General features: G+C 43.9%; 1 protein-coding gene across 1 annotated transcript in view; it reads left to right on the top strand.

Moving 5' to 3' along the window:
- The window catches only part of LOC134968733 (inactive hydroxysteroid dehydrogenase-like protein 1), a 55,939-nt gene that overhangs the window by 25,188 nt on the left and 4,822 nt on the right, over nucleotides 1–25,929 (top strand). Inside the window, exons 3-4 of the mRNA XM_063944232.1 lie at nucleotides 5,355–5,800; nucleotides 11,374–11,601. Coding sequence (XP_063800302.1) covers nucleotides 5,355–5,800; nucleotides 11,374–11,601 — 674 coding nt within the window. The remainder of the gene's footprint in view (nucleotides 1–5,354; nucleotides 5,801–11,373; nucleotides 11,602–25,929) is intronic.

A 25,929-nucleotide genomic window follows, 5' to 3' on the forward strand; every position in this document is an offset into this window, starting at 1 on the left:
AGTACACACATCACGTACAAACCACACACAGATGGCCTCCGTGCGTGTACTTGTTCTGCCATGCGTGCACATATTCACAATTTGCGTATGGTCGCTCCCGCGGTCCTGCGCATTAGCGCGTGGTATGAGTATTTACGGTAGAGTTTGTGAACGCATGGAAAAGCCATCAAAACACATAACATATTTAATCCAAATAGTGCACAATGTACAAATAGTCTCCCTGCACCACACCAGCAAGTTACAACAGTTTAAATGGTATCAGAACAAAGGGATTCACTTTTACAGGATAGGAGGGGACAGAACAAGGTTATAAGGTGGTGTTTGGTATCCAGCTGTAGGGTATTTTAAGGGTAATATTCCGGTGTTGGTTTGCAGAAGATCACACGTTCCTGCGAATAGTTATGTGCAGGAGCAGAATATAGATATAAACTGTATTTACTGTACATTAGGTATGCGGCGGGAACCCAGAGGAGACCACCCACAAGTGCATCTGGAACAGACATCGCCCACCTATTCAAACCAACCTATGACCTCTCCTGTACTGTAAATGACCATCCCTGTGTCCAATGGACAAAGAGATTACAGTATCCATTGTGTTAAGTTTTGGAAGATTGTATAAAGGAGCCAGCTGCAGGCCTGGTCACACACAAGACTCTAAAGGTTATCTATCTAAATGACTGAGAAACCAGACTGGGTAGCGCGGCGAAAACCAAACACGTATGTACCATTGACTGTAGCCATTATTCTTTTGTATTGTATTGCTTTGTTATTGTAATAACCCCCTTTCAGTAATAATATGTTGTGGTGTTGGAACCTGGCATTTTAAATACAAACTGGTGTCCTGTTTTCCTTTCCCTGCTAAGGCTATTAAGGTATTACTATCGCATGCATAGCTGTTAAGGGTTCATGGTGTATCTTTGGGTGTGTACGCACTGAGTGTACTTTGTACAGCCAGCGCGGCGTTTGTACGCAAAGTACGTACACGGTACGGGGCTCTGTACACTAATGGTGTAATAAGTATGTAAGTTGAGGATTAAGTATAGCGGCCGCAGCGGCTCCATTTAAAGTGTATGAAATGTTTTTTTTAAAGTGTTGCTTTTAGTCCTGTATGTAAATCAGCATTTACAAGTACTATGGCTGAGAGGAGGGGGAGCCGGTAATAGCAGGGAGCCGCTGGTGCGCCTTTGGCGCCAGCAAACATCACCCCTGGCAATGAGCGTTGCAAGTGGTAAGGTTTGGAATAAGTAAAAAGAAAGTGTATGATTCCGAACCAGTCAGTAAATTATAAGTGATCATAGGAGAACCAAACTAGACAGTAAGCGGGATATACCCTGATGCTGTCGCATTGGTGGTGCAATCACAAAATCAGTAGATACTAGTTAAAAAAAAAGAATGAAAGAAAGAAAGAAAGAAAGAAAGAAAGAAAGAAAGAAAGAAAGAAAGAAAGAAAGAAAGAAAGAAAGAAAGAAAGAAAGAAAGAAAGAAAGAAAGAAACTGACTCTTTTTTGAGTGCACTCCCAGAGATAAACAAATGGTTTAGACTGGTAAGGATTAAGACATAACTTTTAATTAGTAATTATTAATAAATATCAGTGTATCAAAAGGACAGACAGAACAAATATGAAAAACTAATATTAATATGCACACCCGGAGTTGAAAAAGCTCGGACGGGGGCAAAATGCGTCTACAGCCTTCCCGGTCAGCCGCAACCTGACGGCTGGATCTCACTTGAAGTACTTGTTCCTACAGGCCCCGACGTATCAACTACAGTTCAGCGGGACCCCAGCAATTGGTCAAACAATACCTGCTTAGTTATAATGCACATGCTCTAACCCTGCATATATGTTGTCACCCTTATGTTGCTAGCCCTTAAAACGACCAGGGCTCTCCTCTGGACCATTTCTTGGGGTAACCATCATTAATAAAGTGATAGATCTAGCCTCAGAGCAAGGATATTTCAGAGGGGTTGGGTTCGTTGTGCCGTCAGTCAGGATGCCAGCAGTCAGAATACCGACCGTGGCATCCCGACAGCAGGAAGGTAAGCATACTTATCTTCACCCAATGTCCTTCTAACGCAAACCCTCCCGCACCTAAACTTAACCCCCCTTGCAGCCTAATCCTCCCCGGGGGTGTCCAACCCTCCCCCTCGCAACCTAAACCTAACCTCCTCAACCTCCGTATTCTGGCAGCCGGGATCCTGACCACCAGATCCCATTTCAGAGTCATGCTGACTTTGGGGCTGGGATATGGTCATTATGTCGACACCACTTAGGTTGACATGCATTAGGTCGACATGCATTAGGTTTACAAGGTCACTAAGTCGATGTGGTCATTAGGTTGACAGGTCAAAAGGTCAACGTCAGTTTTCACATTTTTAATTTTTTTTGGACTTTTTCATACTTTATGATCCACGTGGACTACAATTGGGAACGGTAACCTAGCAAAGCGAGCCATGCAAGGTGATACGCTGCACTAGTTGGGGTTCCCCGTCACTTTACGAAGAAAACGACACCTAAAAAACAAAAAAAAAACTCATATTGACCTTTTGACCTGTCGACCTAGTACATGTCGACCTAATGACCATGTCGACCTTGTGACCATGTCGACATAATGCATGTCGACTAATAGTGGTTTACCTAAGTTGTGTCGACCCAACGACCCATACCCTTGGGGCCGATTCAGCATAGAACGCTGAAGTGCAGAAAACGCTATCTGGCAATTTCTGCCCTTCTGCGCATGTGCACATGATGCTGTGTGTATGCACAAGGCCTTATATTGCGATCTCACACGATTGCAGTCTAAGGGGGACATTTCTCAAGCAGTGATAAGAGCGGAGAAGTGAGCCAGTGGAGAAGTTGCTCATGGCAACCAATCAGCACGGAAGTAATATCTATAATTTGCATACTATAAAATTACAGAGTTCCTTATTGGTTGATGGGGCCACTTCTCCACTGGCTCACTTCTCCGCTCTTATCACTGCTTAGTAAATATCCCCCTGAGCCCTGGCGGGGATGGGGCATCCATGCAGCATTTTAAGTTCATCCTGGCGGCGTTAGGGGGGGGGCACAGTAGCGACAACGCAGGCGCATCTGGACCATTTGCAGGGCAGGGCATGGCAGTTTTGTGATATCACACACCTGAAACATGACATCCCTTTGACTGCGGAGGCCGGGGGCAACTCTTAAGATGCAAGCACATCACTGTATAGCGATGCGCTCACATTTCAGCAGGTGGAGGACCCAGCATGTGCGGCAGCCTTGCCCTGTGCTGGCCGGCCCACCGCATGCTAGAGAGGTGAGTTGTAGTTTTGCGATTTCTCGCATAACTGCACATCATGCCGAAGTAGGCCCTTCGTACTGTGCATAAAGTAAATCACAAAGGCAATCATTGTGTCATTTTCATTTAATAAAACTATATTTTTTGGTATTACCATGCATGTTAGTTTTGAGATTAACTGATTGTTCGGATTGATCCCCAGATAACTTTTGTTTCGATATAATGGGCTGTAGTTTAACTGCACCTTTATCACAAACATTGATACTGAATGAGTCCTATTCAAATCAACTTTCTCTGGTTACGGCTCCAGTATGATATACCGGCTGACAGGATGCCGGCTGTCAGTTTCCCAACAGCGGCCTCCCATCTGGTGGAATACCAGCAGTGAGGCAGCGAGTCCCTTTGCAGGCTCGCTGTGCTCGCCATGCTGTAGGCCCTGTGGCCTTGTCCATGCCACCAACCGAGTGGGAATTAGGGACGGGTGTCAGGATGCCGGCCATCGGCAAAATGTCGGCTGTCGGGATTCTGGAGTCAGTCTCCCAAACTCCCTGGATCCCTACTGACAGCATTTTGACTGCATCCCCTGGTTACAAAAATCTCAAAAAAACTTTTTTTTACATTGTCATTATGGGGTATTGTGTGTAGAATTTTGAGGGAAAATTAATTTATTCCATTTTGGAATTAGGCTGTAACATAACAAAATGTGGTAAAAGTGAAGTGCAGTGTTTATTTTCCAGATGCCCTGTATATGCTTCCACAATCTGTTATCAAGTCTCTAATTGTGTTTTTTTTTTAGAAGAGACTTTCTGCTGGATTTGTTCATTGAATTTGCAACATTTATTGTGTATCAACTTCTGATGTATACTTCTAGGAACTTTAAATAACACTCATTGGAATTTACTACAATCCACTAATAATTGTGGTTTCTGTGGAATTTAAAATACTAATACTTACTGATACCACTGTCCACTAGTATTTCGCTGATTCGCAGTAATGACATCAATTTTGTAGCCTACATTTCTACGTGGACTCTCATCAGTGATTCCGGGGCCACCATTAAAGAGAGCCAAGAATCAGTTGTGCCACAATGTCTAACACTGTCAGCAGATCCACCTTACCTTATTTCTATCTGGAGATCAATTTCATGACTTCAGCCCTAAATTCTTTCTTGTCTCATGTTACTCTAGTCTTTCTCTGCTAGGTGAACTCTCATCAGTGATCCCAGAGGGGCAAAAATGTTACAAACCTATCTATACCACAATGTAAACACCCAATACCATCTGATCTTGGAAGCTAAGCAGTGTTGGGGTTGATAAGTACTTGAATGGGAGACCGCATTGGAATCCCAAGTGTTGTAGAGGTCAGAAGAACCCGAATTCTCTGTGCCTAACACTGACAGTAGAATCACCACTTATCTTCTTTCATGCTAAAATCTTTCATGGGGGAATTTTTCCATTTTGAGTGATTTTAGTCAGCACTTTGTAACTATGCTAATTTATGAATACCCCTTAGACAGTCTTAAGAGGATTACTCTCAAGAAGAATGGGTATCTGAGAGTTACTATTTACAATACCCACGTGAGCTCCTGATCTATTAACCTAGTGAGGGTTACAATGTACCGAGTATCTCTGTCTGGTCTGTCGATCCAAGTGATCATGCAAACCATTCAGTTCCCTGTGAGGGCATATTAAGTGATCACAAACATACTCATAGACCACGGAACTTGTTTTAATATTTATACTGTCTATCCTTTTGATTCACTGATAATTATTAATAATTACTAATTAAAAGTTAGGTATTTATCCTTTCCAATTTAAACCATTTGTTTATCTCTAAGAGTGCACCCAAAAAAAAGAGTCTTTATTCTTGGTTTGGAATAAGTACAGCAAATGTAGGAACATATTCATTTTCATCAAGATGATACGGCCTGTACCAAGAAATGGAAGCTTGTTCCAATGTTAATGTCCTCTTTAATGCTCTCTGACATAGTGAGCAAGTTGGTCAAATAAGTAATTATATTTTAATTTTTTTTAGAATTTCTTCACCTTGGTTAATACGATATTATATTTGTACCCCAGGAGCCACAGATGGTATTGGTAAAGCATACGCTGAGGAGCTGGCAAGTTACGGCATGAACGTGATTCTTTTAGGCCGCAACACTGAGAAGCTCCAAAATGTGTCTGAGGCAATAATGGCTGCCTATGGCGTGAAAACTCGTTTCATAGTGGCTGATTTCAGCAAGGGCCGTGAAGTGTTTCCTGCCATTAAGGAGGCTCTTAATGACGTGGATGTTGGTATTTTGGTTAACAATGCTGGAGTGTTTTATGACTACCCTGCATGCCTTATGGAAGTACCAGAGAATAAAAGTTTGGAGCTCATCAATGTCAACATTGCTGCAGCTGTTATGATGGTATATGTAGTGCTCCCGGGCATGGTGCAACGAAAGAGAGGAGCCATTATCAATGTGGCCTCTGCAACATATTACACGCCCATTCCACTTATGACTGTATATGTTGCCTCCAAGGTAAACCATTTTTAAAGCAAACCTTCGTCTCATAGACTTTTCCCAAATATTTGTGTTATCCCTCTTTTCTTCCAGAATGAATTTGTCCTGTTATAAGATTGGTCTTTCAGCAAGCAGAGTTCTTATATTCTGGCTTCCTTTCACTTCCCTGCCTCCGAATCATAAGGGAATGCCCTCCTGAGCTACACCCTGAAATCAGGGAGAACACACCTGGTCACTCTTGGGGCGACTCCTCTCTCTCCCCCTAAATTTTTGTGAGCACACAAATCTTCTAGTTTTTGTCTCCCGAATGTCTTTATCACCAAAGTACTAGTCACGTAAGGTCTGGAACTTCCACTCAACGAGGGGACATTTTAGAAGTGCAATGTCAGTCAGGAAAGTGTGTTTGTGCAGAGATACAGTACAGATTTGGACTCACAGTCTCTGAAATACATAGGGCATTTCTGGGTGGCAAATGGCAGGTAATGGTCGGTGTGGCTACACTTATGGGAGTCTTTCTGAAAGCAGTTATGTAAAGAGACCCTCAACCAATCACATTATTATTATTATTATTATTATTATTATCCTTTATTTATATGGCGCCACAAGAGCTCCACAACGCATAATTACAAAGTACATATGCATAATCAAAAAAGGAAAACAGTGACTTACAGCTGAAGACAATATCGGACAAGTACAGGGTAGCTAAGCATAACTACATCAGTAGACAACACTGAGATAAGTATCACGGTGGCCGAGAACTGCAGGATTTGGGCAGTTGAGGATTATTAAAGTAAGAAAAGGATAATCACATGAGGGAAGAGGGCCCTACTCATAAGAGCTTACATTCTAAAAGGGAGGGGAAGACAGACAGGGTTGACACAGATTGGGTAGACCGAGCGTGGGACAGAGGGTTAGGATGAGATTTGTCTGTGTTTGGTAAAGAAGTGTGTCTTGAGAGCCCGTTTGAAGTTCTGAAGAGGGGTGGATAGTCTGAAGGGGAGAGGTAGAGAATTCCAGAGTAAGGGGGCAGCACATGAAAAACCTTGGAGGTAGGAGTGGGAAGAAGTAATCAGTAGACAGGAGAGATGGCGTGCATTAGAAGAGCAAAGAGGACGGGTGGGAGGAGAGTAAAGGGAGATAAGGTCAGAGATGTAAATGGGAGAGGAGTGGGTGAGTGCTTTGTAAGTGAGTGTGAGAAAGTTGAATTGGATTCTGAAAGGGAAGGGAAGCCAGTGAAGGGCTTGTAGGAGAGGGGAGGTGGACGTAGTGCGTTTGGTGAGGAAGATAAGTCAGGCTGCAGCATTGAGGATAGATTGGAGTGGAGGTAATTGTCAGGGAGGCCAGTTAGGAGGAGATTACAGTAATCCAGTCTGGAAATAATCAGTGAGTGGATAATGGGCTTGGAGGCATCCTGGGTGAGAAAGGGTCTGATCATGGAAATGTATTTGAGATGAAAATGACAGCTTTGTGAGAGGTGCTGAATGTGTGGTTTGAATGAGAGGGAGGAGTCAAGGATTACACCAAGACAGTATACTTAGGGGCTAGCGGAGATAGTCGTGACATCAATGGATAATGAGATTGTTGGAGGTAAGGTTGTGTGGGAGGGTGGGAAGATGATCAGTCTTGGACATGGTGAGTTCAAGAAAGCGCTGGGGCATCGAGGAAGAGATAGCAGAGATACAGTTGGAGGTACGAGTGAGGAGAGCCGGGGAGAAATCAGGGGAGGAAAGGTAGATTTGAGTGTCATCAGCATAGAGGTGATATTGGGAGTTAAAAGAACTAATGAGTTCACCTATAGAGGATGTATAGAGAGAGAAAAGGAAAGGACCAATAACAGAACCTTGGGGGACACCAACAGTTAGTGGAAGTGGGGGGGAGGTAGTGTCATGAGAGGAGACAGAGAAGGAACGATCAGAGAGGTAGGAGGACAAGCAGGAGAGGGCAGTATCATGCAGACCAAGAGAGTGAATGATTTGCAGAAGGAGAGGGTGGCCCACAGTGTCAAAAGCAGCAGAGAGGTCAAGAAGAATAAGCAGAGAGTAGTGACCCTTAGATTTGGCTGCATGCAGGTCATTGCACACTTTTGTGAGGGCAGTTTCAGTGGAGTGGAGAGAATGGAAACCAGACTGGAATAGGTCAAGCAGAGAGTGGGAGGAAAGAGAGGCAGTGAGGCGGTTATAGACAATACACTCAAGGATTTTGAAGGCAAAAGGGAGGAGAGAGATGGGTCGATAGTTGAAGAGGGTGTTTGGATCAAGGGTAGGTTTTTTAAGAATTGGGGAAACAAGTGCATGCTTGAAGGCAGAGGGAACAGTGGCTGATGAGAGGGAGAGATTGAGAAGGTGGGCAAGATGGGAACAGGCAGAAGGAGAGAGGTAGCGGAGGAAGTGGGAAGGGATAGGGTCAAGTGGGGAGGTGGTGGGCGGGAGGAACGGATGAGGGCCATGACTTGCTTACCAGATCCATGGGAGAAAGATGTCAGAGTTGGTGAGAGGGAAGGGGAGGGGTGGCAAGGGATGGATGGTGGCTGTTCTGGTAGGATGTGATATCCTGATGTATGGAGTCAATCTTGGATGTAAAATAAGTGGCAAAGTCAAGAGCAGACAATGAGGAAGGGAGAGGAGGTGGTAGTGGGCAGAGGAGGGAGTTGACAGTGGCAAAGAGGCGCCGGGGGTTGGAAGACTGGGTAGAGATGAGAATTTTGAAGTATGATTGTTTAGCGAGGGAAAGGGCAGCACTGAAGGATTAGAGCATGAATTCGAAATGGAGGAAGTCTGCCTTAGAGCGTGATTTCCTCCACTGTCGCTTGGCAGTACATGAGCATTTTTGAAGATATCTGGTGCATTTGGTGTGCCAGGGTTGAGGTGTTGATCTGCGAGGGTGAATAGTGGTTGGTAGAGCGACAGAGTCAAGAGCAGAAGTAAGAGATGCATTGAATAGGGATGTGGCTTGTTCAGGGCATGTGTGAGAGAGAACAGGAGAGAGAAGCGAGTCGAACATGGAGGATAGGGATGAGGTGTTAATAGCCTCAATGTTACGCTTAGTGATGGTAGCCTTAGGAAGGCGAGATGGAGAAGCAGAGATAGATAAGTTGAAAGAGATCAGGTGGTGGTCAGAGAGGGGAAAAGGGGCATTGGAGAAGTCAGAAATATTGCAGTGGTGAGTGAAATCCAGATCCAGTGAGCTCCCGTTCACATGGGAGGGTGAGGTGGTCCACTGGGAGAGACCAAGTGAGGAGGTGAGGTTAAGGAGTTCAGAGGCAGGTGATTTTGTGGGGCTATCAATAGGGATGTTTAAATCACCTAGGATAATGGAGGGAATGTCAGAAGAGAGGGAGCGAGGTAGCCAGGAAGCAAAGTTGTCAAGGAATTTGGAGGAAATGCCAAGTGGACAGTAAATGACAGCAACTCGAAGATTAGTAGGTTGGTGGAGGCGTATCACATGGACATCAAATGTTGAGAAAGTAAGGGATGGTTCTGGAGGTATAAGTTGGTATATCTAGGTAGAGGGTAAAAGGATCCTAACACCACCACTATGGCGACCCCCGGGTTGGGGTGTGTGTGAGAATGTGAGGCCCCCAGCAGAGAGAGCATCTGGATTTTCCAGGTTTCTGTAATTGCTAGGAGGTTCAGGGAGTTGGAAATTAAAAGGTCATGAGTGGGGGCCAGTTTGTTGCAAACAGATCTGGCATTCCAGAGGGCACAGGATAGGGGGTAGGAGTTTGTGGGAGAGATGAGAATGAGATTATCAGTGTTGCTGGAGCGTTGAGGTAAAATTAATTTGGAAGGAAAGGATATAGTAGGTGTAATGATGGTGCTGGGGCCTTGGCTTGGAAGGGAGACTGCAGGACGGGGGCATGGAGGAAGTGTAGAATTATAGTGGTGGAGGAGAGGTGAGGTGAAAGGCAGAGGAGGGAGAGCGCAGGGTTGAGTAGTGGGGTAGAGAGCCTGTGAGGGGGCAGAAGTAGATTGCAATGGGGAAACAGAAGAGGAGGGGAAGGGAGGCAGAGGGGAGGATGGGAGACATAGGAGAGGAGAGAGGATGAGATGTAGGAGACTGGGAGAGAAAGATAGAGGTGGGGACAGAATAAATTATTAGGAAAACAAGTATTAATGTGGGATGTTGCCAGCCTGGCCATAGTGTGGATGGGGTAAATAGTGGTAGTAAAATGAAAATAGGAGGAGGAGTGGTGGCTGAATGAGCGAGCAGTGGAACTGCAGAAAAAAAGATGATTTGCAAGTATCTAAAATGTGGTTAATGTCTACAGGTTAACAGTAAGGCAAATGTTTTGCTGATGCAAGATGGAAAATTACACAGTGTTTGCAAACAGCAAGTCAGTGTTCCTTCATTAACTATGCTTCTTGGTGCCATTTTTTTCCCAGGTATTTGTAGGGTCCGATTAAAAATTGCATTACAGGTGTTTTTTGCAGAAAGTGATTGTATAGTTTCCTGAGTCAGTGAGGATTGGAGAATATTAGAAGTGAACATACATTTGTAGTTGGGATGCAGTCCAAGTAGTGTTGGCTTTTAAAGGATATTTTGCATTTGTTTGTTGTTTCATTTCAGTTTCCATCCAGTTTAAGTCCAGTATAAGTCACAGACGACATCCTTAGAAACATTCATCCTTTGATAACAATCATTCCAGTCTGATTCAGCCAAGGCTTATTCAGCTAGACTACACATTAATATCAAGACCACAAACATGTGTTTGTAAGCACATTGATTGATTGGACACACCCCTAGCCCATCACCCATTTGAGGCAATAAAACTTGAACAAACAAATGGTGCGTGGGGATGAGACCATCATAGATTCCCCAAATAACTTACAATAGAACCTGCTTAAATCTACTTATAACAATAAATCAACTAGTCATTACCTAGTGCTAAGAAATCATGGTATTCATTTGTGATAATCAGCAGATGCAATATAACTTGCTTAGGGGTCAGTACTCAGACTGAGAAACTGAACCTACTATTGGGTGGGCTTGGAAGTGGCATCATAAAAACTCAGATGTGACTGCAGCAAAAGACACAAGGATGGCCGCTTCTGTGCTCAATTCAGAGTCAGTCCATAAATGTACTACTGCATCTAGGCAAAGTGAGGCTTCCTCTGCATGTAGTGAATCACTGCCAGGCATGGTGGAGAAGGGTTGGAAGTGATGGATTATGGATGTATAAGGGGAATGCCCTTGGATATTATACTTGAGGCCATATGTAATAGGTAACAATTTACCAAAAGTGATAATCTTTTTGGGTTTTGTCATAGAATTAAAGTTGCCATTTTTTTTCTGGGGCAAACCAATTTGTTTTTTATGCCTAAATCCCACTGCAAAATCACAGACACATCTGCACTTTCTCCACATCTGGACCTATTACATTTGGTCCTGAGACAATAGCACAAACTGTTTAAAAAACAAAGCGTGTTTCCATCTGAATATAGTAATATTATGTCCGTCTACATGGAGAAGGTTGAGAACTATTTGAAAAAAAAAATAATTAATGAATGGGAAGAAAAAAAAAACATCTACAATATATGCAATCATCCAATAGACTCAGTAATGTAATTACATCCTCTTCTTTTTTTCCACAGTCTTTTCTGGATTGTTTCACTAGAGCGTTACAGTATGAATATTCCTCTGAAGGGATATTTATACAGAGCTTGACTCCTTTTTTTGTGGTTACAAAAATGACAGATTTTTCTGATTTCCTTACAAAAAAGTCCTTGTTGGTTCCACTTGCTAAACGCTACGCACATAGTGCAGTGCGAACCATTGGGAGATCATTGACAACCACTGGATACTGGTCTCACGCCATCCAGGTAAGCACTGCACATGGGAAAGGGTGACATGATGGGAATATGAGATGTCAGTGGGACATAAGAAGCAGCTTGTGATTAAGTAAGCGCCCAGTGGTACAAAGCAGGCACTAAAAATGATACATACAGAAACATACTGTAGTAGGGCTCATTTATTGGTGGATACTTACTGTATGTGCTTGTAGCATACATAGGGGAAAGATGCAAACAAGAACATGCAACTGTACATGCATCTGTTACAGTAATTCTGGCATATTTCAAGATGCATTTGTGCCAGACGTACATCAGGTGTAACAGGTGTGAATAAGTACACACCACAATAGCATAAGATAGTAAAAGTCAATAAAGTTGCATTACACTAATTGCACATAGAATATTATAATAACATGATATTTACACATGAGAGAATGTTGATATTTACACATGAGAGAATGTTGTATTGACTGCTATAAATTAAATATATGTGAAAGCCGCATGTTGGATATAAAATAAATGACATACAAAACTAAAAAACCCATATGACATCCGATTCTATTACTGTAAATCCAAACTCTTGTTTTCATCTTTAAAAATCAAATACTGTAGGAATCTTTACTGCAGATGTTTAAATGGAAATGTCAGTTAATTATCGCAAATAGAAGGCTGCTACCCTACCTACAGCTGAAGCTTTTATCTCTTATAGAAAACACCTTCATTAACCATCATAACAGCTAATTTAGCTGTAATAAAAAACACTACAATGGTATATAGCGTTAAAATTGGTCATTCATTTATTAATAACATTAAGAGAAGAAAATAGTGGCAAGGAAAAGGGAGCATGAGATCAATATATGGTCAGGTAATATAGCAGGCTCTGCAACCACAGTAGCATTAATATGTCATACAGGGTGCAATCATCCGGTCCCAAATAACCAGGTTAAAGGCTTTACAACCACAGTACCCTTAAGATGTCAAAAAGTGGTCATCCAGCCCCAAGGTGCACAGCCAGAAGCCAACATCTCCTCCATATCCACACCAATAAGGTGAGACCCATCTGGTGAGATTAAGTAGCTGGCCTTTGGAATAGAGGCTAACACCAATACACCACTGCGAAAGAGAGTGTACCAAATTCTTTGATCTGCCAGACCCCTCCGCTACCACACTATAAAGAGAAAAGAAAAAGGATGAGGGAGGAAGGTCATCACCAAATAAAGAGGTCTAAATCCCTGCCCAGCTGCACCTCCCACTGGCTGACTGATTGAATAGCCAAAATAGTCACCTCGGTGTCATAGCAAATAGTTTTATTCTAGCCTACAAGCCTAGGTTCCGCGTCAGTGTTTAACCCTTGTTCAGCCTGATCGGACTTCACTCGGCCTTCATGATATATCCTTACAATAATTATAGAAGGTCTGTCCTGTCTCCTAAATGTGCACACAGTTGAAGCCAGCACGCACAGAAAAGACTCCTGAGCGTAGGTAAGTATGTGAGCTGAGGGTGGGATAAAGCGATGGAGGACAAAGCAATGGGTAGAGACGGAGATGTTAGGGTAGTGTATTACGCACACAATATACTTAGCTGTCACTTGTTCACCCCTTTTGCATGTCGCCAGTATGCAAAGCAACTATACATATGTGTATGCATTATTGCTGAGCATGGATAGTACACAAAACATGTATCTTATGCAAAAAATAGGAAACTTGACGTCCAACCGTAATACGCACCAAAGTAATAAAGAACTAGTTGGTCATATTTTTTCAGAACACTATCATGTGAGAGATGAAACTGCATGTATGTAAGGAATATGTCAGTCTTACAAGACATTTCCTGTAATGCACTCAGTCCCTGGCTGGTTCCTGTAGTTTCCTAGTTGCAGCTACTGAAGTTCTTGGTGGTCCTGTATGGACAGCTGTCTGCTGGAGAAGAAGATGGTTTCCCCGGCAACCGAGTGAAGCTGTTTATAAGTACAGGGCTTATTGCAAGATACTTGCACCAAGTTATGGGGTTATATAAGACAATTTGCATTTTAAACTTTACAAAATTTGGGGCAGAGGTAGTGTATAAAAAGTGCACTTATCCTTAAGAAAAGAACGTTGGTCATAATATATAAAGAAGAAGAAATGGTTCAAATGAAATTATATTAAGGAAAAAAACAGTATCACATGTAGTTAAAATGCATATTATCTACTTGTAGATGTGTATAGGAAGCTGGATGCCAGAATGTCTTTGGATGCGTCTGTGGAGTTATAGTATTAACAAAGTCCGAGCCGATTACTTTTCCAGAAGAAAATATCAATAAGAAAACTGATAAGTATCTTCTTTGCATCATCTCTGTAATCCTCTAATAATAATATCATATTATTTGACATACAATATCTTGGTCATGTTCTATGTGCTGAGAAAGTGTTTTGAAAATAAAATGATTATCTTATAAACCTGTTTATCTGTTCTGGTGTGTAATATTTTGCATGGTCTTAATGGGACATATTGCAAGTGACTTGTGATATAACGGCATTCACCAAGGGGTGCATCTAGAGAGGAGTAGACCCGTGTGCATACTCCATCTGGGCCCACTCCTCTCTAGTCTTCAGCGCTGTAGACTCTGGACACCAGGGTCACTAGGCCAGCCATTTTCACAGTGATCTTATTACTGTGCATGCGCAAAACGCCAGAATATGGTGCAGGTGCCATTTTCCCGGTGATTTCTGCAGTGCTGCTCCTTCCTGGACAGCGCACACTGCACCCATTATAAATACACTAGTTCATTCATCGTCTGCCCTTGTTAATCAATATAACATAGGTGTGTAACAGTGCTTTTTATTAATGATGTCTGGTAACTACTGATGATGGGATTATTTACATAAGAATAATAGGGCTATATCAGTTTCATGACTTTCATCATACTATTTGAGGGGTCAATACATATGCGTAGGATGTTCTCACCCCATAAGTAAGTGCGGCAACAGCCACACTTTACAGCATCTTGGACTTGCACATGTGAGATCGGTCAGCAAGGGCATTCAGATACAGTTCCATTGTCAGCATTTCCATGCCATTGCACAAGCAACTCACCCCCTTCTCCCACAATTGGATTGAGAGTTTTTTGTCAGCTAACCCCTGAAGCATGTACCCTTCTGATTAGTGTACCAAGTTACATTGGCACATTGGACATTTCTATGAAAGGTTGTAGGCACTAACTGGCCTAAGGTACAATTACCATACCCTCCGTATGGGATCCACTTCTTCTGCATATATAATATACATTTTCTGGTTACGTGTATGGAGTGTTATCCACTACCGTCTGTAAACTCATTCATGTATTTTCTTCCTCTTGTGAATCTGGGGTTATACCTGCTTGGTCTGGAGTATAAGGGTCATTCCGAGTTGATCGCTCGCTGCCGTTTTTCGCAGCGCACCGAACAGGTTACTACTGCGCATGCATATGCACCGCAATGTGCAGGCGCGTCGTACGGCTACAAAGCGGATCGTTGCTGAGCGATGGATTTAACGAAGAATCCATTTGCACAGCCGATCACAAGGAGATTGACAGGAAGAGGGCGTTTGTGGGTGTCAACTGACCATTTTCTAGGAGTGGTGTGGCGAACGCAGGCGTGTCCAGGCATTTGGAGGGCGGATGTATGACGTCAATTCCGGGACCTGCAACACTGGATTCATCGCACAGGGTAAGTAACTCTTACCCTGGTCTTGTTCTACACATAACTTTTTGGGCATAGCAGGGCTGCACAAGCAATAGCAGCCTTGCTATGCAAAAATACACTCCCCCATAGGCGGCGTCTAGTTGATCGCACGGGCTGCAAAAATTTGCAGCGTGCGATCAACTCGGAATGACCCTATGTTCACTTTTGTGAGTTACATTTAGCTTACTCCACCATTCCTAAGATGTGCACTTGCCTATTTTTTGGGTTTTGGTTTTGGATTGGCTTTGACAAAACCGCCCTTGTGTGTTTTGGTTCTAATTTTTTTTCAAAATCATAACAACAGCTTCAATCACAGAAATTGGGGGTGTATTTGTTCCTACAGTATTATTTACCTCAATAACATTAATTTCCACTCATTTCCAGTCTATTTTGAATACCTTACAGCTTACAATATTGTTTTTATGTAGTTTAGGCCAAAAGGTTGAACCGAGGTAGCTGGATGACTAAGCTAAGCTACAGAAGTGGGTGGCACAAACACTTGACACATCTAGGAGTGGCACTGCAGTGGCAGACAGGATGGCCGTTTTATAAACTATGATCAAAAAATGCGCCAAAGAGCACATAATGCAAAGTAATAAGGTGCAAGATGGAATTGTCCTTGGGCCCTCCCACCCCCCCTTATGTTGTATATATTAAACAGGAAATGCACAGTTTAACAAACCAATCATTTCAGTGACAGGAACCGTCACTTGTGGCTGAAAAGATTGGTTTGTTTGGGGCCCCACAAAAATTTTTTTAGAAGGACTTCCTCCGTTAAGTAATTACGCTGAGGATGTTGATGATGAGGTGTTAATTACATTATAATCTTCTACAATAAATTTCATGTCTTCGCCGCAATTGACGTAACATGGAGGAGGTGCCTAGATGGCTAACGTTCCTACCTCTACTAAATTTGGCCTCACAAATGGAGCAGATGCTTTTATAAACATTGTCAGGATTGGGGATAAAATAATCCCACGCCCAATAGGTGGCTTTTTTGGTCTTATGCCCAGGCATCGCAATGGCTTTCTTTTTATCACGGTCAACAACTGCAGCCTCCGGTGGCTGACTTACACAAACAACACCATCATCAACATCCCCAATGTCAGATAGTACACATATATCCCCCTCATCCTGTCCCACTTCCACACACGAATCCTCAATTTATATTATGTCCTCCTCATCAGATTCATCACCCTCCTCATCAGATTCATCACCATCTTTACTTGTACTGCTCCCCACGTGTGCAGATGGTTCAGAAATGGTGGAAGGAGGTGAAAGAGGCTTTTCTATGAGGACAGTGTGAGAAATGTCAGCTGACGTGGTCACCCCTAAACGTACCTCAAGAATGACTGATGGTTCTGATTCTGAATGCGCAGTTTGTCTTACTGCCTCTGTAGCTAACTTTAAAATTAAATGATTTTACATACCCTGACTTAAGCCCTCTATGCTCCTGGGCATCTGCCTTAGCAGATGACGTTGATGGACTTGCATTGTCAATGTCATGACTAGTGGCAGCAGCTTCAACATTAGTAGTAGCCGTCATTTCTATCAACACAAAGTGGGGTTGACCTTCACCAACAGCGTCGCACAAATGAGTCAGAAATGTATATAATAATTACACACTGCGGTTGACTTTACTGACAGCGTCGCACAAATGAGTCAGAAATGTATATAATAATTACACACTGCAGTTGACTTCACCAAGAACATCGCACAAATGAGTCAGAAATGTATATAATAATTACACACTGTGGCTGACTTCTTTCAATGGTGACATAATCATATGCAGTGACCGTAGACATGTCAGTAATCGTTGGCAGGTCCTTCAGTCCAGACCAGATGTAAGCACTCACTCATGACTGCCCTGCATCACCGCCAGCGGGTGGGCTAGGAAATCTTATCTTTTTCCTTGCAGCCCCAGTTGCGGGAGAAAGTGAAGGAGGAGCTTTTGACGGGTCACGTTCCACTTGAGATGTCAATTGTCTCACCAGCAGGTCTTTGAACCTCTGCAGACTTGTGTCTGCCGGAAAGAGAAATACAACGTAGGCTTTAAACCTAGGATCAAGCATGGTGACCAAAATGTAGTGCTCAGATTTCAACAGATTGACCACCCTTGAATCCTGACAAAGCTTACTTTACTTTGCGGATTTGCTCCGTATTAGCTCCTCCTTTAATTTCTCCAGCTGCTTCTGCAAAAGCCTGATGAGGGGAATGACCTGACTCAAGCTGGCAGTGCCTGAACTGACGTCACGTGTGGCAAGTTCAAAGGGTTGGAGAACCTTGCACAAGACAAAAATCATTCTCCACTGTGCTTGAGTCAGGTGCATTCCCCCTCCTTTGCCTATATCGTAGGCAGATGTATAGGCTTGAATGGCCTTTTGCTGCTCCTCCATCCTCTGAAGCATATATGGTGCTGAATTCCACCTCGTTACCACCTCTTGCTTCAGGTGATGGCAGGGCAGGTTCAGGAGTGTTTTCTGGGGCTCCAGTCTTTGGCACACGGAGGCTGAATGTCGAAAGTGGCCCGCAATTTTTCGGGCCACCGACAGCATTTCCTGCACCCCTCTGTCATTGTTAAAAAAAATTTGCACCACCAAATTAATTCTATGTGCAAAACATTGGACGTGCTAGAATTTGCCCACATGTAATGCACGCATAATATTGGTGGCGTTGTCCGATATCTCAAATCCCCAGGAGAGTCTAATTGGGGTAAGCCATTGTGTGATGATGTCCCTCAGTTTCCGTAAGAGGTTGTCCGCGGTGTGCCTCTTAAGGAAAGCAGTGATACATAGCATAGCCTGCCTAGGAATGATTTGGCATTTGCGAGAAGCTGCTACTGGTGTTGTTGTTGCTGCGGGAGGCCATTCATCTACCCAGTGGGCTGTCACAGTCATATAGTCCTTAGTCTGCCCTGTTCCACATGTCCACATGTCCGTGGTTAAGTGGACAGTGGGTACAACTGCATTTTTTAGGACACTGAGGACACTTTTTCTGACGTCTGTGTACATTCTCGGTATCGCCTGCCTAGTGAAGTGGAACCTAGATTGGATTTGGTACTGGGGACACACTACCCCAAACAATTCTCTAAGTCCCATTGAATTAATGGCGGATACCGCGCTTTGCAACAGGATGATTGCTGTCATATTTCATCTTCCTCACAAAGGACTGTTGGACAGTAAGTTGCTTAGCTGAAGTAGTACAAGTGATCTTCTGACTTCCCCTCTAGGATGACGATCGACTCCCAGCAGCAACAACAGCAGTGGCAGCAACAGCAGCAGTAGGCGTACCACTCAAGGATCCTCCGGAGGAATCCCGGTTAGGAGAGGACTTCTCAGTTTTGCCAGTGACATGGCCTGCAGGACTACTGATGTTCCTGACTGAGGAGGAAGTTGACGTTGAGGGAATTGTTGGTGTGGCTTGCAGGAGATTGGGTACAAGATGAAGAAGGGATTTATGTGTCAGTGGACTGCTTATGCTCTTACCCAAAGTTTCACAACTTGACACTGACTTCTGATGAATGAGCTGCAGGTGACGTATAAGGGAGGATGTACCTAGGTGGGAGGATGTCCCTACTTATTACAGATTGACAGAGGCAACATACGGCTTGACACCTGTGGTCCGGATTTGTGGAGAAATAATTCCACACAGAAGAGGTGGCTCTTTTGGTATTTTGCCCAGGCATCACAATGGGCTTATTCATCCCACGGACAACAGGTGTCTCCCACGGTGCCTGATTTAAACAAATCACATCACCATTAGAATCCTCTTCGTAAATTTCCTCCTCAGTGCCAGCAACACCCATATCCTCACCCTGGTGTACTTCAACAGTGACATCTTCAATTTGAATTTCAGAAACTGGCCTGTGGGTGCTCCTTCCAGCACTTGCAGAGGGCGTGCAAATGGTGGAAGGAGCCACCTCTTCCCGTCCAGTGTTAGGAAGGTCAGGCATCGCAACCGCCGACACACTTGGACTCTCCTTGGGGATTTGTGTCTTTGCTGTGCTTTTGCCAGCTTAACTCTTATCATTTTTCTAGCTGGAGGATGAGGGGCATCCATCATCAGGTGAAGCTCAACCACTAGTCATGAACATAGGCCAGGGCTTTAGCCATTCCTTGCCACTCCGTGTCATACATGGCATATTGGCAAGTTTACATTTCTCCTCAGACCTTTTAAAAAAAAATTGGGGGGCTTTTTACTGAACTTTGGCTTTTTGGATTTTACATGCCCTCTACTATCACATTGGGCTTCGGCCTTGGCAGACGACGTTGATGGCATTTCATTGTCTATGTCATGACTAGTGGCAGCAGCTTCAGCACTAGGAGGAAGTGGTTCTTGATCTTTCCCTATATTATCCTCCAAATTATTGTTCTCCATTATTTTCTGGAATTATATAACAATGGGGGTCATTCCGAGTTGATCGCTAGCTGCCGTTGTTCACAGTGCAGCGATCAGGCTAAAAATCTGCACTTCTGCGCATGCGTATGCGGCTCAATGTGCACGCGCAATGTACTTTCACAAAAGCCGACGCAGTTTCACACAAGGTCTAGTGACACTTTTCAGTCGCACTGCTAGCCGCAGAGTGATTGACAGGAAGTGGGTGTTTCTGGGAGCTAACTGGCCGTTTTCAGGGAGTGTGTGTAAAAACGCAGGCGTGTCAGATACAAACGCAGGCATGCCTGGGGAAACGTGGGCGTGGCTGGCCGAACGCAGGCCGTGTTTGTGATGTCAAAACAGGAACTAAATAGTCTGAAATGATCGCAAGCTAGGAGTAGGTCTGGAGCTACTCTGTGTCAGGTCCGGGTGTTTTTGTGAATCCGTTAACCCGGGACCAACCACAGGTGTAGGTGCTGGGCTATGAAGAAAGCAGGGAGGACGAAGAAAGTTCCGCTTCATATATTTATTCAAAATAACAATTCAGTAAAGAGTTAACTGACAAGTTGTTAATCATCATATTATACTGAAGTATTGCAGGAATAATATGCAAGAGAAAACTCAAAAATAAATAAAAGAAATGTTCATGGAACATATGCAAAACAAGCTGATGAATAAATGTTGGATTGTCCAAATATAAACAAGCTTTGATGCTGAACTGCAGAATGTGATTAACTGGATAATGCAGACATGAGAGATAACTGTAAGGATTTGCAATGGAGTTTTGAGAGTTAACTGAGAGACTGTGAAGAATTATCCTTGTTATGACAACTTAGCAAATATAAACAAGCTTGATGCTGAACTGCAGAATGTGATTAACTGGATAATGCAGACATGAAGAGATAACTGTAAGGATTTGCAATGGAGTTTTGAGAGTTAACTGAGAGACTGTGAAGAATTATCCTTGTTATGACAACATAGCAAATATAAACACGCTTTGATGCTGAACTGCAGAATGTGATTAACTGGATAATGCAGACATGAAGAGATAACTGCAAGGATTTGCAATGGAGTTTTGAGAGTTAACTGAGAGACTGATGAATTATCCTTGTAATGACAACATAGCAAATAAAAGTACTGAATTGGGTTACTTGCGGGTTCCGGAGATCACTGTGAAACTGTAGTAGAAGACAAGGTGATGAATGGGTTAAATGCAGAGTTGAACAAACGAACAGCTGAGGGAAATGAGATCCTCCAGACTTTGCAGGATAGGCAGACTGACAAGGTAACCTCATGCAGTACACTGGGAATTCAACTGTTTCCAGTAGGTGAGCAATTAACTGACAGCACAGCGGAGAGCCGGTGGATCTTTCAGCAGTGAAGGCTGCAGACGGACCTCTGGGAACGGAGGCGATATCTGGACCACGGGAATCACACAGAAATGCACGGAGAGAGCTCAGAGCTAGAGCACAGCGTTGATACAACAAAGCACTGGCCCAGAGTAACATAATCCCAGCCTACTTAAAGGCAGCACAAGCACGGGATTGGCTTACACCTGCCCACAGGTGTTTTCACAAGTGCTCTGTATTAGCTATTTGGTCTCCAACATGGCCACCTCCTATACAGCAGACACACTGCAGTGCCTTAGGCCATTTGGTCCCCGCACTCACAGTTCCCAGACTCTGCATTACCTGTGCCATTGATCATGCCGTGTCCCCACACGGGCGCACAGCACCGCGAGCAACCGCACTGGCAACGGATGAACCCCAGAACCCGCAAAGGTGAGAGACCGGTTCGTGACAGTACCCCCTCTTCTACGGGTGGTCTCCGAACACCTTTGAACCTTGTCAGGATTTTTGGAGAAGTATTTCTGTACCAGTCTTGGAGCATGAACATCTTCAGAGAAAACCCAGGATCTCTCCTCCGGACCGTAACCCTTCCAGTCGACCAGAAACTGTAAACGTCCATATCGGGAACGTGAGTCCACAATCTCTTTAACTTCAAATTCCTCATTCTGCAAAGAGTGAACTTTAGGAGAATTGGACTGGGTAGTACGGAACTTATTGAGAATCAAAGGCTTCAGTAAAGATGTATGAAAGGCGTTAGGAATTCTCAAAGACGGTGGCAACTTGACTTTGTATGACACAGGGTTGAGTACCTTTACAATGGGAAATGGACCAATAAACTTGGGAGCAAATTTCTTAGAAGGAACTTTGAACTTGAGATTGCGCGTAGAAATCCAAACTTGGTCTCCCACTTTGTAATTCGGTACAGCTTTACATTTTCTATCTGCAAAAGATTTATAACGAGCGGAAGTTTTGACCAAGGACTTACGTACACAACTCCAGATGCTAGATAGACGTTGAAGCTCTTGATCTGCTGCTGGAACCTCTAGGGCTGGCAATGGATGAAACTCTGGTGGAGAACTTCTTGGACTCTTATGTTGGGCACATTTAGGACATGCTGCTATAAACTCTTGGACATCGGCTTTGAGACGTGGCCACCAATAAGACTGTTGAATAAATTTGAGAGTCTTTAGAACCCCAGGATGACCCATGAAGGAAGAGGAGTGAGCCCAGGTAAGCAGCCGTTTTCGAAGACTTGTGGCGACAAAGGTCTTGCCAGGCGGAGGAACTGGAGAGGTTCGAGTCATTAAAAGGGACGTAGGATTCACAATGGCTTGATTCGTGGTAGCATCATTTAATTCAGAAGAAGCAAAGGACCGGGAAAGGGCATCTGCCTTTTTGTTCTGAGACCCTGGACGATAGGCGAGTTTGAAATCAAATCGTGAGAAGAAAAGCGCCCATCGAGCTTGTCGTGGATTCAAACACTGAGCTTACTGCAGATACAGAAGATTCTTATGATCAGTATAAACTGTAATGCGATGTTGAGCTCCTTCTAGAAGATATCTCCACTCCTCAAATGCCAACTTGATGGCAAGTAACCCTTGCTCACCGATTGCATAATTACGTTCTGCCGGGAGAAACTTACGGGAGAAATATCCGCAGGGATGGACCTTTTTATCTTCAAAGACTTGTGACAACACAGCTCCTACTGCTTCTGTAGATGCATGCACCTCTAGTAGAAAGGGACGATTCAAATCAGGCTGTCGAAGAATGGGGGCTGACACAAAGGCTTGCTTTAAATCAGAGAAGGCTTTGATTGCTTCAGAAGACCAGTTCGTAGGATTTGCTCCCTTGCGAGTTAGGGCTGTGATAGGAGCAGCTAACGTAGAATAATTCTTAATGAATCTCCTATAGAAATTAGCAAAGCCAAGAAATCGCTGAATCCCCTTGAGAGTTGTAGGAGTGGACCAATCCCGGATAGCTCGCGTCTCTGGGATGGATAGCGGATGAATTTGTCCCCTAGGAGGGGTCTTGCCTGGAACCAGGACGACTGGGCAGTCCCATTCACGATGAGGAGGTAGAGAGTCTGCTGCTTGCTTACTGGAAACATCCGCAAGGGATTGATACACCGGAGGTAGATCGGAAAGGCTAATTGACCGAAGAGGTACAATTGTAGCTACACAGTCCTTGGTACAAGATTTACCCCATGAAAGGACATCCATGGTTTGCCAATTAAGTTGAGGATTATGTTTCTGCAGCCAAGGTAAACCAAGTATCACATCTTGAGAGGCTTTGGGAATCACGTAGAAGGAGAGGTATTCGGAATGGAGCTCACCAACTTTCATCTTGAGACATACGGTTCGATGAGTAATTATACCATCTGGAATTCGACTTCCATCCACTGCTGTAACAGCAACTGCTGCTTCCAGGGGCATGGTTTGAACTTTAGACCGTATGACAAAGGCTGAGGAGATGAAGTTCTTGGCTGCCCCGGAATCTAGGAGGGCTGAAACTTTCACTGTAGAACTTGGAACTTCTAATTGAATAGACAAGGTTGGCTCTTTCCCAGAACGTGATTCTAAAGTAACTCCTAGCTTAACCTCTCTTGAATAAGCTAGGAGGCGAGAGTTTCCCGGTCGGAGTTTGCAGAATTTAACTAAATGTTCGGAGGACCCACAGTACATGCAGAGGTTACCCTGTCGACGACGAAGTCGTTCCTCCTCTGTAAGGCGAGAGCGCCCAATCTGCATAGGTTCTTCAGTCATTACTAGAGACTGTGATGAAGAATCTTGTCGAGGTCTAGGATGATCACGTGGACTGGATCGCTCTGCCCTGGATTTCTCTAAACATCGCTCCCTGTAGCGTAGGTCAAGTTTGTTACAGAGAGAAATCAATTCATCCAGTTTAATTGGCACATCCCGGATAGTTAAATCATCCTTGATTCTTTCTGAAAGTCCATTCCAAAACGCGGCGATCAGGGCCTCCTCATTCCAGTTTAACTCTGAAGACAACGTGCGAAACTGAATAATATATTGACTGACAGGACGTAAACCTTGACGTAGACGGAGAATCTCCAAGGATGCTGAGGTGGTCCTGCCTGGTTCGTCAAAGATTCTCCGGAAGGAAGATACGAACTCTTTGTAATTAGAGAGGATAGGATCACCTCTCTCCCATAATGGTGATGCCCACTCCAGAGCCTGACCGGAGAGGAGGGCCATAATATATGCAACCTTAGAACGAGCTGATGGGAAACTGGCAGACATCAGTTCAAACTGGATCTCGCATTGATTCAGGAATCCTCTGCAAAGTTTTGGAGTTCCGTCAAACTTACTCGGAGAGGGTAACTGCAAGCGGGACGTAGGCAGCGTCACAGGAGAAGCTGTAGTGGTAACTGGGACATCCGGGGTTGGAATCTGGACTTGGGACGTTTTAATAGCCGTATGAAGAGTCTCTAAACGGTCTGCCATAGTTTGCATAAACTGCACTATTTGTGTCTGTATAGACTCCTGGTTTTCCAGACGGGAAAGGATATCTGACGTAGCACCGCCTCCTGCGAATTGGTCACTTGACGGATCCATGTGGCCAGTGCTTACTGTCAGGTCCGGGTGTTTTTGTGAATCCGTTAACCCGGGACCAACCACAGGTGTAGGTGCTGGGCTATGAAGAAAGCAGGGAGGACGAAGAAAGTTCCGCTTCATATATTTATTTAAAATAACAATTCAGTAAAGAGTTAACTGACAAGTTGTTAATCATCATATTATACTGAAGTATTGCAGGAATAATATGCAAGAGAAAACTCAAAAATAAATAAAGAAATGTTCATGGAAACATATGCAAAACAAGCTGATGAATAAATGTTGGATTGTCCAAATATAAACAAGCTTTGATGCTGAACTGCAGAATGTGATTAACTGGATAATGCAGACATGAGAGATAACTGTAAGGATTTGCAATGGAGTTTTGAGAGTTAACTGAGAGACTGTGAAGAATTATCCTTGTTATGACAACTTAGCAAATATAAACAAGCTTGATGCTGAACTGCAGAATGTGATTAACTGGATAATGCAGACATGAAGAGATAACTGTAAGGATTTGCAATGGAGTTTTGAGAGTAAACTGAGAGACTGTGAAGAATTATCCTTGTTATGACAACATAGCAAATATAAACACGCTTTGATGCTGAACTGCAGAATGTGATTAACTGGATAATGCAGACATGAAGAGATAACTGTAAGGATTTGCAATGGAGTTTTGAGAGTTAACTGAGAGACTGATGAATTATCCTTGTAATGACAACATAGCAAATAAAAGTACTGAATTGGGTTACTTGCGGGTTCCGGAGATCACTGTGAAACTGTAGTAGAAGACAAGGTGATGAATGGGTTAAATGCAGAGTTGAACAAACGAACAGCTGAGGGAAATGAGATCCTCCAGACTTTGCAGGATAGGCAGACTGACAAGGTAACCTCATGCAGTACACTGGGAATTCAACTGTTTCCAGTAGGTGAGCAATTAACTGACAGCACAGCGGAGAGCCGGTGGATCTTTCAGCAGTGAAGGCTGCAGACGGACCTCTGGGAACGGAGGCGATATCTGGACCACGGGAATCACACAGGAATGCACGGAGAGAGCTCAGAGCTAGAGCACAGCGTTGATACAACAAAGCACTGGCCCAGAGTAACATAATCCCAGCCTACTTAAAGGCAGCACAAGCACGGGATTGGCTTACACCTGCCCACAGGTGTTTTCACAAGTGCTCTGTATTAGCTATTTGGTCTCCAACATGGCCACCTCCTATACAGCAGACACACTGCAGTGCCTTAGGCCATTTGGTCCCCGCACTCACAGTTCCCAGACTCTGCATTACCTGTGCCATTGATCACGCCGTGTCCCCACACGGGCGCACAGCACCGCAAGCAACCGCACTGGCAACGGAT

This window comes from Pseudophryne corroboree, chromosome 11 (assembly GCF_028390025.1).
Source record: "Pseudophryne corroboree isolate aPseCor3 chromosome 11, aPseCor3.hap2, whole genome shotgun sequence".
Taxonomy (NCBI): Eukaryota; Metazoa; Chordata; class Amphibia; order Anura; family Myobatrachidae; genus Pseudophryne; species Pseudophryne corroboree.